At 46.8% G+C, this 15,660-nt stretch overlaps 1 protein-coding gene across 2 annotated transcripts in view; it reads right to left on the bottom strand.

Annotated features, from left to right (window-relative positions):
• Positions 1 to 12,652, bottom strand: part of tfap2c (transcription factor AP-2 gamma (activating enhancer binding protein 2 gamma)) — a 58,700-nt gene extending 46,048 nt beyond the window's left edge. The window contains exons 1-3 of one of the 2 annotated variants that reach the window (XM_063041552.1): positions 12,607 to 12,652; positions 3,324 to 3,779; positions 2,178 to 2,229 (exon numbers count right to left, since the gene is read on the bottom strand). In XM_063041552.1, the coding sequence (XP_062897622.1) occupies positions 2,178 to 2,229; positions 3,324 to 3,779; positions 12,607 to 12,639 (541 nt within the window). In that variant the 5' untranslated portion in view covers positions 12,640 to 12,652. Of the gene's footprint in view, positions 1 to 2,177; positions 2,230 to 3,323; positions 3,780 to 6,501; positions 6,671 to 12,606 lie in introns of those variants that run through there. The other variant, XM_063041551.1, reaches the window with a different exon arrangement.
• Positions 12,653 to 15,660: the final 3,008 nt, after the last annotated feature.

Raw genomic sequence — 15,660 nt, forward strand, 5'->3', positions numbered from 1 at the left:
GTACAATTCACCCATTGGTTTTATAGAAGTCATTTTAAAATCTTTTTTTATTAATTATTATTAAAGATCAACAAAAATACATTAAGGTAATCAAGTCAATATGTACCAATGAATTAAATTAGCAAATGACTGATTAACAAAGCTAAGCAATATATCAATAATAAGAAAAAATAAAGAATATTTTTTTGAAAGAAAAAGAACCCCTACTAAAAAAGGTAAAAAAAAACCCATTGGGAGCATGACCCTGGAGCTATATGTCATACAAACATCCATAAAATAGGAGCAGAAGTCAGATTTATCATATGTACAAAAGATACAGTATCATTTGCATTAACGACCAACACACAGAAGGATGTGCTGGGGTTGCCCGCGAAGTGTCACCACACATGCTGGTGCCAACATAGCATATCCACAATGCTCGGCAGAATGACTCAACACAAATGCAATAAAAACAACAAAACAAGTTCCTTTCCTCCATCTCGCCCACACTTGCAGATTTCGACTCCAGGGCAGGCTTCCAGTCTTCGGGCTTCAGCCCAGGGCAGCGACTTGATTAGATCGAGACACCGTTTGAAGCCATCAATATTGTCATATAATTAGTCTTTCAGATTAAATTACTCTTTAAATACACGCACTAGGTGGAGTTAACCAAGCACTATCCCATTCTTTACACTATTTGTAGTAATTTTTCATAATTCGTGTCTTTCAGTGTATTGCTGACAAAAAAAAACAAATTTCACAACACACCCTAGTGATAATAAACCTGGCTGACGACAGATTAAGCTGCAGCAATATCTTTATACTAGAAAGACTTTAGGCAAAGTACTTGTTTGCCATTTCTGGTTAAACACTAGTTTCTAAATATTTCATCAGAAAATGTTTGCAACTCCGTATACCACGGTTGGCTGGGAGAGTAACTGATCACAGTTTAATCACTTTGAACCAACTCCAGAATCAAATTATTTATTGACATAGTGCAGAATAGGACTTCCAGCCGTCAAACTGCATCACCAAGCAATCCCTGAATTCAATCATAGCCTAATCACGGGACCAATGACCAGTTAATCTACCAGGTCTTTGGAACTTGAGAGGAAAACGGAACAGCCAGGAAACCCACGCAGATCATGGGGAAAACATACAAACTCCTTACCGCCAACAACGGGGATAGAACCCGAGTCGCTGGTACTGTAAAGCGTTGAGCTAACCACTATGCTACCGACGTGCCAATCTATACTCCCAGTCAGTAAGACGCAGAACTGCCAGTTTTACATCCTTTTTCCTCTAGGCTTGCTCTCAGTATTGCCCTGTAAAAGCCAGTGGTTTTTAGGCTCATCCAAAAGGGAGTAACACCGGTTTCACACTAACTCCCGTCCTGTGTCCGAAGAACTAATTAAATAAATCCAAGTTCCGGTTTCCCAGAGACAAGCACTAAGCTCTGTGCACTGTCATTGCCAGTTCAATTAAAAGCCAGCAAACTCGAATAGAATTATCATACCCCCAACCAGACTCCTAATAAAGACCTATACGCCAACAGGTCAAACCGTGCAACTCAGATGCCTACAGCCCATTGAAAGGAAATCAGCGTGGTAGGAGGGGGGTGCGGAGGGGGTGGATAAAAGCCAGCAAAACCTCTGATTCTGTCACACAGTGCAGCTCCACAACTCTGCTCAAACATTGCTTAAAAGTGATCACTTACACGTCCTCCCCGACTATGCCGACACATCTATCAATTCCAGACCCTCTGGTGAAAGGCTCCTCAACCCCAGGGGGAATTTACAGAGATCAGTTAAACGTCCGGCTACAGAGAAAACGTGCACAAAGTCCACAGACACGATCCCAGGTCGCGATCGAACCCAGGTCACTGGCGCTGTGAGGGTGCTTTATCTAAAATGCTTCATTTCTGAGGTCTATTTCCATTCGGAAAGAGCACAGTTGAATTGTACTATAAAAAGTCGGTTTAACGTAAAAGGCTTTATAATAACCCGTTGGGAGGCAAATTCGGAGAAGTTAGATTCTTTCCCGCATCCGATCGGATTTTCCTCATGCTGGAAATGTCTCATTAACACTGCCTCGGAACCGCTCAGGAAATGACTGGAGCTTTACAGGCCGACAGTGCCGCCAGTCCGGAAACTAGGAATGAACGGGTGGGAAGCGACTCCGCAGAAGGTAGTCCTTACCTTTTCTGATTACTCCGTGGTCCTGTACGAGTATGCTGGAGTCCTCAGCGTGCTGAAACAAACCAAAAAAAATCACCATTTAAGCCGTCTCCGCGCTGCAAAACCCCGCTGTATGTCAGCGTCCAACATGCTGCTGGCCGCCGTTGATGTAACAAGACCTTCCCCCTTAGCACTCAACTTTTTCCAGTTATCAGAATATTACATCGAATCGAGCGTAAGAGGAATCACTGGGCCCACTTGTCAGTGACAAAAAATGTACTTTTTAAAATGTCAAATATATTTGAACGAGGAAGGACATCCGAAACCTCAAAATGACGATGCAAAATGTGAACGTCAATTTGTTTTTAAAAAAATTAAATATTTGCAAGAGAAAATATATTCTGGGGAAATATAGGCGTGTCGTAGTGATATTTATATTATGAAGACCTGAAATGAAGGTAAATAACAGAGTAAACAATACCTTAATTGGGTCATAAAACAATTTACAAATAGGATGTATAATGTATAATCCCAGTGATTTCCCACCGCACACTTCCCCACAAAATCCCAACCCCTGCAGGAATGACAGGAGAGTAGTAGCTCTCCTAGCAGGCAAAAACTAACTTTTTGGTACGCACACAGACACACAATACTTCCCGGTCAGAGGTGGACAAATTACTCGTTTACACCCGCGAAAATAATTCCACTTTAGCATTGGTTAAGAGGGGAAGATCGGCTCCTACGCAGCGATAAAGTTTGCCAAATTAAATTAGATTTAACTCATTCCCCAAGAGTACTTTCAATTGTAATGATGCGCTGAGAGGATAAGCAGAAGTGATTAGTAAACATTAGTATTTAATAATCCACCCGGGTGAAAATAAACTATTCCCGTGTAAAATGTGTTTGCCATTGGTGCATGAGGCCCGTTTAATTAACAGCTAGGGCTGACAGCCTGCCATCTAATATTCTAATTCAACAGTGAATGGCCGACTGCCCTGCTCTCTCTTAATTGACATCAGACTGATCTCACCAAGAAATACAAGCCCCCTGCATCCAAATCTAGAACCATTTCTGTTCCTGGAGGTTTGGGGGCGCTGGAATAAATAAGGAAATTGCCTCACTGAGCTTGTTTCTTAAACGGCTAAATTAAATGAAGACTGCTCTTACCGGTACTTCCTCCATAGTGTGAACGACCTCCTGCATGTTGATGTTTTCAGCCAGCGCAGAGTCCAGATGATGATTACCCGGGATGTGGATGTCTGGGCGGCGGATCTCCCTCCTGGGCTCCAGTGCCGAGAGCTGCGCGGCCGCCCCTACCCGCTGGTGATGAGCAAGCGCCGTCTCCTGACCCTGGCGGCCCGGCCAACCCGACTGCGACGGCGGCTGCTGCTGCTGGTGGTGATGGTGGTGCAGCACATTGAGGGAGTAGGGGTCGCTCAGGTGAGAGTAGTGCTCCGAGGACTGGGTGTAGGTTAGGGGCTGATACGGAGGGGGGAAGTAGGGCGGCTGGAAGTCGGAGCTGGGGGTGTGAGACAGGGGAGGCGCTGAGGAGTACAGGTGCTGGGTGACTGCCCCGAGCTGTGGCAGTCGGGGCGTGCCGGTACTGCTCCCGTCGTGTTGGTCCTGAAGAGACAAAACGTTCAGGTTACTGCCCATCTGAACCCTAGTACACGAACAGACAGACCGTAAAGGGCATCGCACTTAAAGGTCATTAGCCCGAAATCTCTACACGCAGATATTGCCTGATCTGCTAGGCTTTCCAGCATCCTGACTTAACTGCTCACATCCCTTCTGTGCTCGACTACATTTGGGCATCCGCGAGGTTTGCACTCACTTTAAATACAACTTTATCACTTAAAGTGCGCAGTTATCTTTAATTCCATTCCCAGATCAAAATCTCGCTCGCAGATGGGAATGGGAATTAAAGCGAAGTCTGTGGGAGCTACAGCAGAAATAGGAAAGACTGCCATTTTCCGGGAATTAAGCATCCAATTTTTTTTTAAACTCTAACCACCCGTACACCCAAGATGAACACGCTCGGTTCCCTCTCCTGTCGACGTTCAGAACTATAATACTGGAGTTAAAGGTATTTCAATTAAATTACCTACTATAAGACAATAATCTCTTTTTGTTATTCAATGTTCTTTGGTTGACGTGAACAACTTGGGCTAAACAGCCTGTTTTATGCTCAACGATTTTGATTCTAATAGACACAACCTTCAATAATTTCACAAATGCGAACTATATCTAACAAGAACGGTTAGATCACTTTCTGCAACCAATAATCCGACATCAAAAGCGAATTACAGTAATAGGCAATAACCAGCGACATTGCTCTAGTTACTGAATTTTATGCTGAAATGAAATGAAATTTTCTGAAGGTAAATCACTGCCCAGATACCATTGCAAGTTTTCATTTGAATTATGATTAAAAACATTTGTAAAATTTCTCCAGAATTGTAAACCGGATACAGTGTGATAAAGGAGTTGTAGACATTCAAAAGGACGAAAAGCGACTTGACAGAGGTGTACGAGATCAGAGGTATAGATCGAGTGGAGACCTGTTTCCCCACGGCTGAAATGACCGATATAAGGGGGCATAATTTTAAGGCGATTGGACGAAAGTATGGGAGAGTGTCAGTGTACGTGGAACACGCTGCCAGGGGCAGGGGTGGTTGATATTCTAAGGACGTTTAGAGTGGCACAGCGATGCCAGAAAACCGGAGGGCTAGGAGGAACGGAAGGGTTGGATTAAATTTATAATAGGTCGGCGTGGGTTGATTAACCCTGTACAGTAATGTTCTATGAATCCTACGTGAGTCGATTTAAGCATTTGGAGGCGTGGGGGGGGTGGAGAAAAACATTTTGTGTACGGTTACAATACGTGGAATTAGAATAGAGCCCAGTTGCGACTGGATAGCAGCCGTTCAGCCGCACATGGTTGCGAAGAGACAGTGCGCTGGAGGAATATTGTTGGAGCCGCCGAGCAGGATGGAGCGCTCGGAAGCCGACAATACCCGCGGTCCGCCAGGCCATCAGTGAATGACGCCCAGGGGATTACAATGGAGGCGAGGCGTGACGCCGACTTCACCGCTCCGCGTCACCCCACCACCAAGTCTCCTGCCGGGCACCTGGACGGGGCTTTTAGATGAGGATGAACATGAAGAGAGCAAACACAGCCACTTCGAGCCCCCAGCTTTCGGGCGAGGGGGGAGCGAGTTTGCATAATTTCAATTGCATATCACGTCAAAGTAACAAAAATAGTTATAACTAATTGGACGATTTCCTGGGACACAAAAAAAAACAAATTCAGCAACTCGGCCCGAAACGTGGACCACACTGTTTAACATAGATGCTGCCTGGCCTGCTAAGTTCCTCCAGCGTTGTGTGTGTTGCCTGGATTTCCAGATTCCGCAGATTTTCTCTTGTTTGCGGGAAGAGCGTGGTTTGTCCATCAGGGATTGTGAGAAACTAGAACTAAAATAACTGCTAACCTATGGTGTGTAATGCAGTGATAGGATTCAACGCCTCTGAGACGACCTCTGTAGAGCTGATGAGGTCGGGCAGCACCTTTGGAGGCAGAATCTTCACTCTGAATGCCAGCTTGCACCTCTTGCCTCCACGGACGCTGTTCGACCCGGCGAGTCCTTCTCGCTCTCCGGGTGTTTTATCAGATCAGCATATGCGGTTTCTCCAGTGCTCGGTATCAATGAAGCGCCTTCCGATCTCCGGGGGACGAGCGGGGTTACCGCTGGCTCACTCTCTTCACTTCCTGTCCTGTCCCGCTACGTTAGCTTGTCGGTATCACCCAGGTGGTTACCCTTAGGCCCCTTCACGCTGGGTGGTCGGCTACTTGGCCTTACTTGGTGAACTCCCGCTCCCTGGAGGGCTATCTACAACACTCAGGCCCCCGGTTCCCCTCGCCAGCTTTCGAGTCGGTTTAAGAAGAACTTTACTGGCCCGGTACGTCAATGGCCGCTTATAGTTTCATTTGTTGGAAACATTAATCCCCATCACAGAACTATTCCAACCTGACCTCTGGAAAAGATATCTGAAACCGTGCAAACAGGCTCAAAAATTATAACTACACAGGACTTCTGTAAACCACAAAAGTCTTAAGAAAACGTGAATTAATGCAGAGATGAAGGAACATACTTAAAAAAACTACAGTCGACAGCTCAAACTACCCCTGGTTGCAGTACTCAACCAGAGGGCAATCAATCCATTTTCGCGGCGAATCGGGACAAGAAATTTCACCAGCATTTTTACAGCACTAGGGGCATAAGTTATCTCCAAATATCCTTAGCGAAAACCCCACAGCCTGCAGTGAGTCTCCCTCCCTCACCTCGCAGTCCTCTTCATACTTGACGTTATCGGCTAGTTTCCACAGCATGTTCGTTCCGCGGCGGACTGGACTCAGGAGAAGCCCAGCCTGGCAAGGCAAGGCAAGGCAAGCCAAACCGAGCGCTAGGTGACGTGAAATCTCCCACCGCCAGCCGTCGGCTCTAACAGTCAATGAGCTCCGGCTGGCACTACAATGAGTATGTAGCTCAGCGGGCGGAAGCCGGCGCTGCGCTCCGCCCCCCTGGGTGACGCAGGGTGCCAGTGACGCCGATTACACCCACTCCAACCCGACCAATCAAATTGGTCCGGTGGAAAGGAGGCGTGCCATTGGCCGCCCGAGCCTGATGTGACGCGCTGCTGCGGTGTTGGAGTGGTACGCAGTCGGGGGCTGCCTGTCAGGTGTGACCCCCATCTCGCCCGGGATCATCGTCCGCCAGCAAGAAGCTTCATTCTCGACCGGCTCCGCCGCTGCAGATACCCCGCGGGGATCTGCCGTTGTCTCCGGGCGCCTCTGCAGGCAGCCGTGAGGCGGAGCTCGCCGCCAGTCCCATTTGAGACAGGCTCTTGCAGCCGGTGAGCGGATTAGTCAACTGTCACTCCAAATAATGGTAAAGTGATCGCAAAGAGTCTGTCCCCGATCTCAGTACTAGACAACAGACTTCACCTCTTAGCATCCTCTTGTCATGGAGGGTTGCTGAATGAGGGGATGTTGGCAATTTGGAAATACTCAGCAGGAATCAATTTCCGAACCCCTTCTCCTTCGCGGGAAGTAACCAGTGGAACAGCTCCGCCTCATCGTTTCACATGTTTTGTAATAAGGTGTTCGCAATGAGGAGCCTCGCCGCAGTTGGGAATACCGTGTAACAAATGTTCGACCTTTCCGTCCGCAACTCCCACCTTCCAGCCTATTCTGGCTGTCAAACCAAAGGCTCGAACTGTTGATATTAAACAATAATATCTGTTGATATTAAAATAGCCCATCCATATTCGTTCACGTTGAGAGTCCGGCGGCGGTAAGATTCTGAAATGTTGAAACAGCATCTCCTAGAATTCGCTGTGTTAATTTGTTAGTCGCTTACTACGTTTATTTTTTCTTGTATGATTATTTATATAAAGATTCTTGTCATAATAAACAGCCCTATGTTTAATGTCCAACGCTTTTGTTCTGTTGCTGGGATATGGCGAATTCTACTGCAAGAGAAACTGAAACTATCGCTCCTGGATCTACAACTGGAGATGTAATCAGGTTCCTCCCTTTTGTATTGTGTCTTCCAAATACTTAATTTTAGTTTAAATACTGACCGAAAACGCACTTAATTCAACGACCGTTTAACGTAAGAATTTGCCGCAAACAATATTTAAAATTTTAAAAAACACACACACACACAACTGTTTTGGATCCGCCCATCGATTTTCAGCGTTTCAGCAGAACTCTCCCGTCTTCGGACACTTTATGCTCACCTTCCCTGAAACAATGTTCGGAACTACACTAGAGCGGAGTGGCTTCAATTAGGAAACGCGTCGGAAACACTGGAACTCTGATCATTGTAGTAATTACAATGGGTAGTATTATCTCACGCCCTGTGCTGTATCGTATTAATTGTGGACTATGGTCTATTACATTGTCCATGTTTACATTGTATTTCAATACATTGCATTCTATATTTTACTATTACAATTATCTATATGTTATACATTTTGTAAAATATCTCTTGAATTAGACTGTATTGTGTTTACTTTTATTATACGATGCCATCATCTACCGCATTAAATTGTATGAGACAATACAACATTACGCATAGTTACACCACGCATTGTTTGTACTGTTATACAGTATTCTATAATACCGCGCTATGTTTCCATGCATGATATTATTCTGCTTTATATACCTGAAATAAATGACATCGCTTTATATTGTTTTGTATCAGTAATATATTCCCCGACTGTATGGCAGGAAACCCAATTATCTATTTTATACTGTGCTGTTCTGTGTTTTACATACCGCGATCTCACTACTCTGCGGTTACCCATACAGGCTCTGTGTTGCTAACTTTTTGCGCTTTAAAGGGGGTGAATGGTGACTGTAGAAGGAGAATTGTGCAGAAATAAAATACATGACACTGCCAGTGTTCAAGAACCCGGAGACGTATATCCAGGGAAGGATCAGCGGATGGTAAATGCAGACTGTGCCGGATGCCTCCTCCAGGGTGAGACTTTCCTGGACAATGTTCGGAGTGCATTATAAACTGAGCCATTAACGAGCGGCATTGCCCCGGCTAGGAATCGCATCAAAAGTGCAAGAAAACAGCCAGGAATATCAAAGCAGCTACCTGGAGAATGAAATTAGCGAAGCCATCCATCCTTTTGATAAGATTAGCTTAGAGTTTGGAGGCCATATAAATGACAGCTAGTTTCCGGCAAAGAGTCGTCGTTTTTCACCAGCGCTATCTTGAACTTCACGGGCTCCTCATCTCAGGTTCTCGATATTTATTGCTTATTTGTTATTCTTATTATGTTTTTGTATTTGCACGGTTTATGTTTTGCAGATTGATGTTTGTCCGTCTTGACGGTGTGGTCTTTCATTGATTCTACTGTGAATGCCGGCTAGAAAATGAATCTCAGGGTTGTTTATGGTGGCATATATGCACGTTGATAATAAATTTACTTCTTTCGAGTTTCCTGGTCACGTCGGCATAACGGCCCAGTACATGAACATGAAAGGGATTTCTAGTGGGAGGGCTGTTCGGATTCTTCTGGAATCGCAATAGCACATCTCAACACAAACCTGAGAACGTTGTTACTGATCCAATGGAAAATCAACCAGCGCCCAGTTAATTTCTCAAGGTTACTTCAGTGTAAATGAAACTATTAAAGTGTGGGAGATTATCTACACCGGAGTCTGAACGGGGATTGTAATTCCTTCTCATTGATTAAACCAATTCTACTGCATCAGCCTTCTCTCTAATAAACGCGACTCATTTACTTTTTAATATGAACCGCTAATTAATCCATATTGTGTCTGCCTTACTCCGAAGCGGGGACAAGACTATCAATGTCAGCGAGGGGATCTACTCGCTCCCCAGAGAGCGGGTAAACGTGGGGAAGCCCTGGTATGCGAGATTTCCCTCTGTAACAGAAGTCACTGAAAGCCACCGGGCAGTCATAAAAGATAATTTGAAAGGAATAATGGAATATGCCTCAAGACAACCGTGTAGTAAAGGTGAGAAAGATGTATCCCTTTTACATACCTGGAGCACCGCGTTCCTTAATGGGCACCAGACACAAGTGGGGGGTCACTGGGGCATTTGATACTGGGGCTACCGAGACTAAGATCTACAGAGCCGTTCAAATTCTCTCCAGTGCCGAAAAATGAAGCGTGATGTAACTAAGGCGTTTCAAATGATTGGGAAAAAAAATGAATAAAGAGGACAGGAAGTTAACGTAAGAGTTAGGCTGCTCACAAAACAGTGGATGGAATCCTTTCCCCAACGTGCAGTCGAGTTCATTGAGAATTAAAAACTGCAGACACTGAAATCGGAAATTTAAAAACGAAGGTACCGGAAGTGCCTGGCAAGCGAGCTCACCAGCAGATTGTCAAGTGTTTGCCGCATTTAACTTTTGGTCAACCTAATGCTTGAAGGCTGGGATTGATATAGATCTATTTTCTCTTATTAACAAGCGTCAGGAAAACAGAACGATCGATTCAGTAAAGAGACAGCAAACTTGAAGACTAAGTGCCCGGTAATTCCTTTGTACCTATCTCATTGCAGAAGGGACAATTCGGATCATCTTGCCTTTGGGGTTATTTGAAAGAAACAGTCCATAACGCCCTATATCCGCGTGCATTTTCCTCTTGCAAATGTCTCTTTTTTCAAATATCTATCCGATATCCTTTTGAAAATTACTGTCGAATCTCCTTGAACCACCCCAAAAGTGAATCCTACAAAATAAATTCTCGCCGAACCCTTCACAATTATCCTGCATTTTAAGGAGGTGCCAACTTTCTGCAAGGGTTGTTTAAATGGTCCCTACATTTACAACCGCGATGCGCCGCTCCTACATTTACTGTATTTTACAGTATTCACCAAGGAGTCAGATGCGCCGAACTGAAATCACGCGGTTCGTGATTGGGTTAACTCTGTATAGTTTAGGCAGCAACCGCAAATATAGAAGCAAAAGTTGGATTTTCTCTGCCGCTTCTACGGAGAGCGCGATGGTTCTTCGGATCGGTATTTAACGAATAATTTCCTCCTCTGCCCTGTCGTCTTTCAAGATTACTCTGCAGGCTGCAGTGACATAAACCACAACACAGGAAAAGCGCCCTATCTCCTTCCAGTCTCTGCCCCTTTTGAAATGCTGCAATTTAAACTACTCCTCGTGAACATCACGGCTCTCCCAATAACTCATTAAATTCATCCTCATTAGCTGCTAACGAAATAACTCGGGCAGTTAAAGCTTTGACTATAACTGGACCCCCGCCGAGAAGACTGAAATCCAGACCTCCGTCATCTGGTGCTTTTTAATCGGAATTTTTTTTTTAAATCAAGACTGATCCTATTTTTAAGCGATAAAGGAGGAGATTGCCCGCCAGCCGCACCGTCACCTCCTGCAATAAGCAAAAGCACTAAACTATCCCCGTCACCAAAACTGTGCGCCAACCGATGCAAGATCCAGCCACATCGGATTATTACATAATATGCGATCTCACTTTCGTGTAGCTGTCTGTCCACCACAATCACACCTGTCCGATCGTCCACCTTTCCAACTTTAAACTGCATGAAAATGTTCTCCCCCCCCCCCACCCCACCCCCGCGCATAATCCTCACCACTGCTGCGGGGTAGCGCAGCCTCAAACTTTATCACCTGTCCATGTCTCCGGATAGTAACAATCCAACTAACGGCGAAATGGAACTGTAAGGACTCACTGCTTGGCGGTGGAGGCAGGTACTCTCACTGTATTTAAGAAATACCCGGACCAAGAACCTGACGACAGTTAGAGCGCCGCTGAATGGGAATAGTTATAGATGGGTACTTAACGGTCAGTAGGGACGTGGAGGACCGAAGGGCCTATTTCTGAGCTGTATGACTACACAAAAATCTCAGTATCACATCGGCGAATATTTCAGTCCTGTCCCAGTACATCCAGTCCTCCTCCACACACACTGACATACACGCGCTTTATATTAATGGGTTACTTCGACACTGAGCGCAAATGATCCCTAAAACTATTAATAGTGTGTCATCAATTAACCCTGTACACTCACAGCCACAACCTGTCTGAACATCCAGGCGTAGAGCTAACACCATGAACTAAAGTAACATATTACTATTAGTTCATTAAAGTAACGTTTACAGGTACAGTAATCATTTTGCTGATTATTTGAGTGCTTGCAGGCTAACCCTTGGTAAGGCAGCGGTAAACCCCTAGCTAAGCTGCTAGTCCGTGGAAACTGGTTGCTTTTTATCATTACTTCGTTACTTCTAAATTTATTTTAAATAAGCATGTTGCAGGCACCGGGACTCTATTTAATCGCACGCCCTCCCCTTGCCCCGCCACTGGAGGGAAAGCGGAGGAACTTTTCCTCCCTCCCCTCACCGGGCTGCCAAAACTACGATCCGCGCGCGGCAGGAGTCGCTGGGGAGCGCAGGCCGAGAAACCGCCGGCGCTTTCCAAAGCGAGCTGTCCCGTATGGGGGGATCGCCGCTCGTGGGATGTCGGCAAGTCTCGGTATCCGGAGATGAAGGGCATCCCTCTCTCCCAAGAGCTGGCGTGTGGAAACGAGAAGGGGGAAGGGTTCGGGGGGGGGGGGATGTTAGCGTGTGAGGGGCCACCAACCCCAAGGATATATGGTTGCGAGGCCGCTGCACCCCACCAGATTCCGGGCAGTGTCCTCCTCATTTCCCTCCCGTTCTCAAGGTCCTCCGCTCCTCTTGGAATAATGAGTCCTCTGCCCCGAACTGTGGGCTGGGGGCGGGTGAGGAGGGTGAAGTTGTCAGGAATCCCTCCCCTCAGCCCTCCCCTGAAACGCGCAGCTGGCGTCTAGACCATCCCCAACGCCCCTTACTCTACCACTCGAACGGGGGTTGCCGGCCTGAGACCACATACCTGCCAGCTGCCCACTTTCCCCATCAGCGACATGCTGGGAGCCCGGCCCGAACGACTGCCAAAGGTATTTTGCCTCTTCCAGCCCCGCCGGACTGGAGTTGTGGCGGCCCGCGCCTGCGCACCTACGCTAGACGCACCTCAGTCATTTACCTGAAAGAAAGAGGAGGGGAGAGACGCCAGGCTCCAAGCCCACAGACGTGGCTCCTCTCTCCTGTTGCTCACCCTTTTGTTTCTGCCTGTTGTCATGCAGGCTCCATTGATTGTCCGCTAAGGAGGCTATCGTCTACCTTTGTTTGGGACACGCTAACAGATTCCTGGCGGAATGCGCAGTAATTCAACTCAATACGTCCTCTATCAAAGCAGTAACATGTACAGAGAGCCGACTGCCGCGGGAGTCTTTCGGGGGGTGGGGGGAGAAAAGTTGGAGGCGGGTGGCGAGGGATGCGTGTCACGTTCAATAGAGCCAAGTACTGTTTCGGTCAAACATTGATCCGTGGCATAGCTTTCTGTAAGGAGGTCAATCTCTGTCCCCACTTTGTTGCCGCTCTGCAGACTTTTCCCTGAACTTATCACCTGTAGTAACTTGAAAATAAAAAAAAGATTTAAAGGAAGGGAAAAATACAAACGAATATAGCACCATTGCCACGACGTGACGGGTCCGAGGGGCTCCCCCACTCACTCAGCGGGTCACGCGGCCTCCGCGGAACGGGAAATATTTCAAATTAGAGAGAGTCTTTAATCGCTCCCTGTAGTATTTCCATCTCCGAGCTCCGCTGTGCTGCTCTCGGGTTTGGGCCTCTGACTTCAACCGGTTATTTTTGTCTCTCGGTTTAACTGTTGTACTGTCGGCCTCAGGATTTTCTCCTCTCAGTCTTGTCATCAAAATTCTAGCAGTCTCTCACCCATCAACACCCGTACTGGAATCATAAAACAGAGAATACCGGAGCAAGTATGATAGAGAGAGAATAGCCCATGTGTCAGATAATTAGACTCACGCCAGAAATGATTAACATGAAACTTCGAGCAACGCACACAAAATGCTGGAGGAACTCAGCGGGTCAGGCAGCATCTATGGAGTAACATGGACAGTCGACCTTTCGGGCCAGGGATTTCGACACAGAATGTGGCCTCTCCATGGCTGCTGCCTGACCCGCCGAGTTTCTCCAGCACTGCAGGTGTTGCTCCGCATTTTCAGCATCTGCAGCTGTCGTGTCAAGCCTGGAACCTTTCTCTCCAGATGCCGTCCGACATGCTGAGTATTTCCTGCATTTGGTAGCTTTGTTGCCCCGTTACTCCAATCTCTCGGTTGCCCGCCTATTTACTTCCATTCACACCATTATGGAAGTTTCTGAACTTACATAATGGAGTGATTGAGATAACTGATACTTTTCGCTACACTCACCACTTCTACCTGTTATTCCGCACAACTCTCTGGGCACTTTGCAAGCATCAATTTCTAACCGGGTCACTGGAATCGCCGCCCGTTCAAGCCTGCTGGGCTTTGCTGACTCTGTCGGCAGGATCACAGTGTGGGCTCCTTCTGCTACCGTACACGGAGGGTCAGGAACTGGGTGGGGAAGCCCCTCGTATAATGAAAGGTGTGGCACCTTAGGGGGCCACGTCGTGGCGGTGGTGCTATATTCGTTTGCGTTTTTTCCCTCTCTCTCTTTAAATTTACACCACGTACTGTACTGACCACCTGCAGTTTTCTTTTCTTTATGTATATATTTTATCATGCACAAAAGGTAATTTTCTGAACTATATAAAAATAATAATAAGCTACAGCAGTGGCTCCGGTCTTTCTGTGGAAGGCTGCCTTTGAGTGGCACGACATTTGAACCCAAGCTGAGCACCCAAGCCCCTAGGAAGGAAGCGGATATAAGATACTGTATAACCAGGTATAATCGAGACGCAATTAAAGCGTAAACAACAGGAATTCTGCAGATGCTGGAAATTCAAGCAACACACATCAAAGTTGCTGGTGAACGCAGCAGGCCAAGCAGCATCTATAGGAAGAGGTACAGTCGACGTTTCAGGCCGAGACCCTTCGTCAGGACTAACTGAAGGAAGAGTGAGTAAGGGATTTGAAAGTTGCTCACTCTTCCTTCAGTTAGTCCTGACGAAGGGTCTCGGCCTGAAACGTCGACTGCACCTCTTCCTCTAGATGCTGCTTGGCCTGCTGCGTTCACCAGCAACTTTGATGTATGTCGCAACGAAAGCGTGCTGTGCGCAAGGCCCGAGCAGCATCCACTGCCACCACAGCACCCACCCACTTGTGTCCCACATGTGGGCGAGCCTTCAGGGCCCGGATTGGCCTCATCAGTCACCTCCGGACCCACAGCCACCAATCTCCCATTTGACTTTGAAGCCATAGTCATCTTCGACTACGAAGGACGAACAACAACATAACCAGGTTGAAAACGCGCCACGGTAAATATGAGAGAGGTTCTCAGATCATCGTTCCCTGTCGCACCGTGAGATGATCCCGAACTTCCTTGGATCAAGCCGGTATGCAGTCTGACAGGATGAATTCAATGCCGACCACTTCCTGGTGGATTATGGTCAAATTTGTCTGCAGAAACGTTTTCCACAAAGCGCAAGTAGTCCAATCGGATAGAACATCCCATCGCTATTAGATCAGACCCGTCCTATGCATTACTGGGGTCACTTTCTGAAGTGGCCGTCCGTGGAATGATGGAGACAACCATGAGTGTTGCTCGCGGGGGGCATTTGTGTCAATCCAGGCAGTGAGTGTTCACCCTCCTGCCGCCCAGTCCCGGCGATGGAGGACTCGGGTTCGGTCTGTCAGATTGGGGTAAATTCGGGTCAGAACGCTGAGAACGAACGAGCCACATCTGGGCCAACAACCTTCGCGGACTCTGACCACTAAGGAGCAGAGAAGCAGTTTCTCAGCCTGGAGACTGAACTGTACAAAGGTTTTAGAAAATAACTTCTGTTGTGATGTAAACTGCAATAAAAGCCGAAAACGTCTGAGAAACTCAGCGGGACGGTAACATCACTGAAACGTTGGTGGAGATTTGTCGGGGGGTTTGG

The sequence above is a fragment of the Mobula hypostoma genome, chromosome 2, assembly GCF_963921235.1.
Source record: "Mobula hypostoma chromosome 2, sMobHyp1.1, whole genome shotgun sequence".
Classification (NCBI taxonomy): domain Eukaryota; kingdom Metazoa; phylum Chordata; class Chondrichthyes; order Myliobatiformes; family Myliobatidae; genus Mobula; species Mobula hypostoma.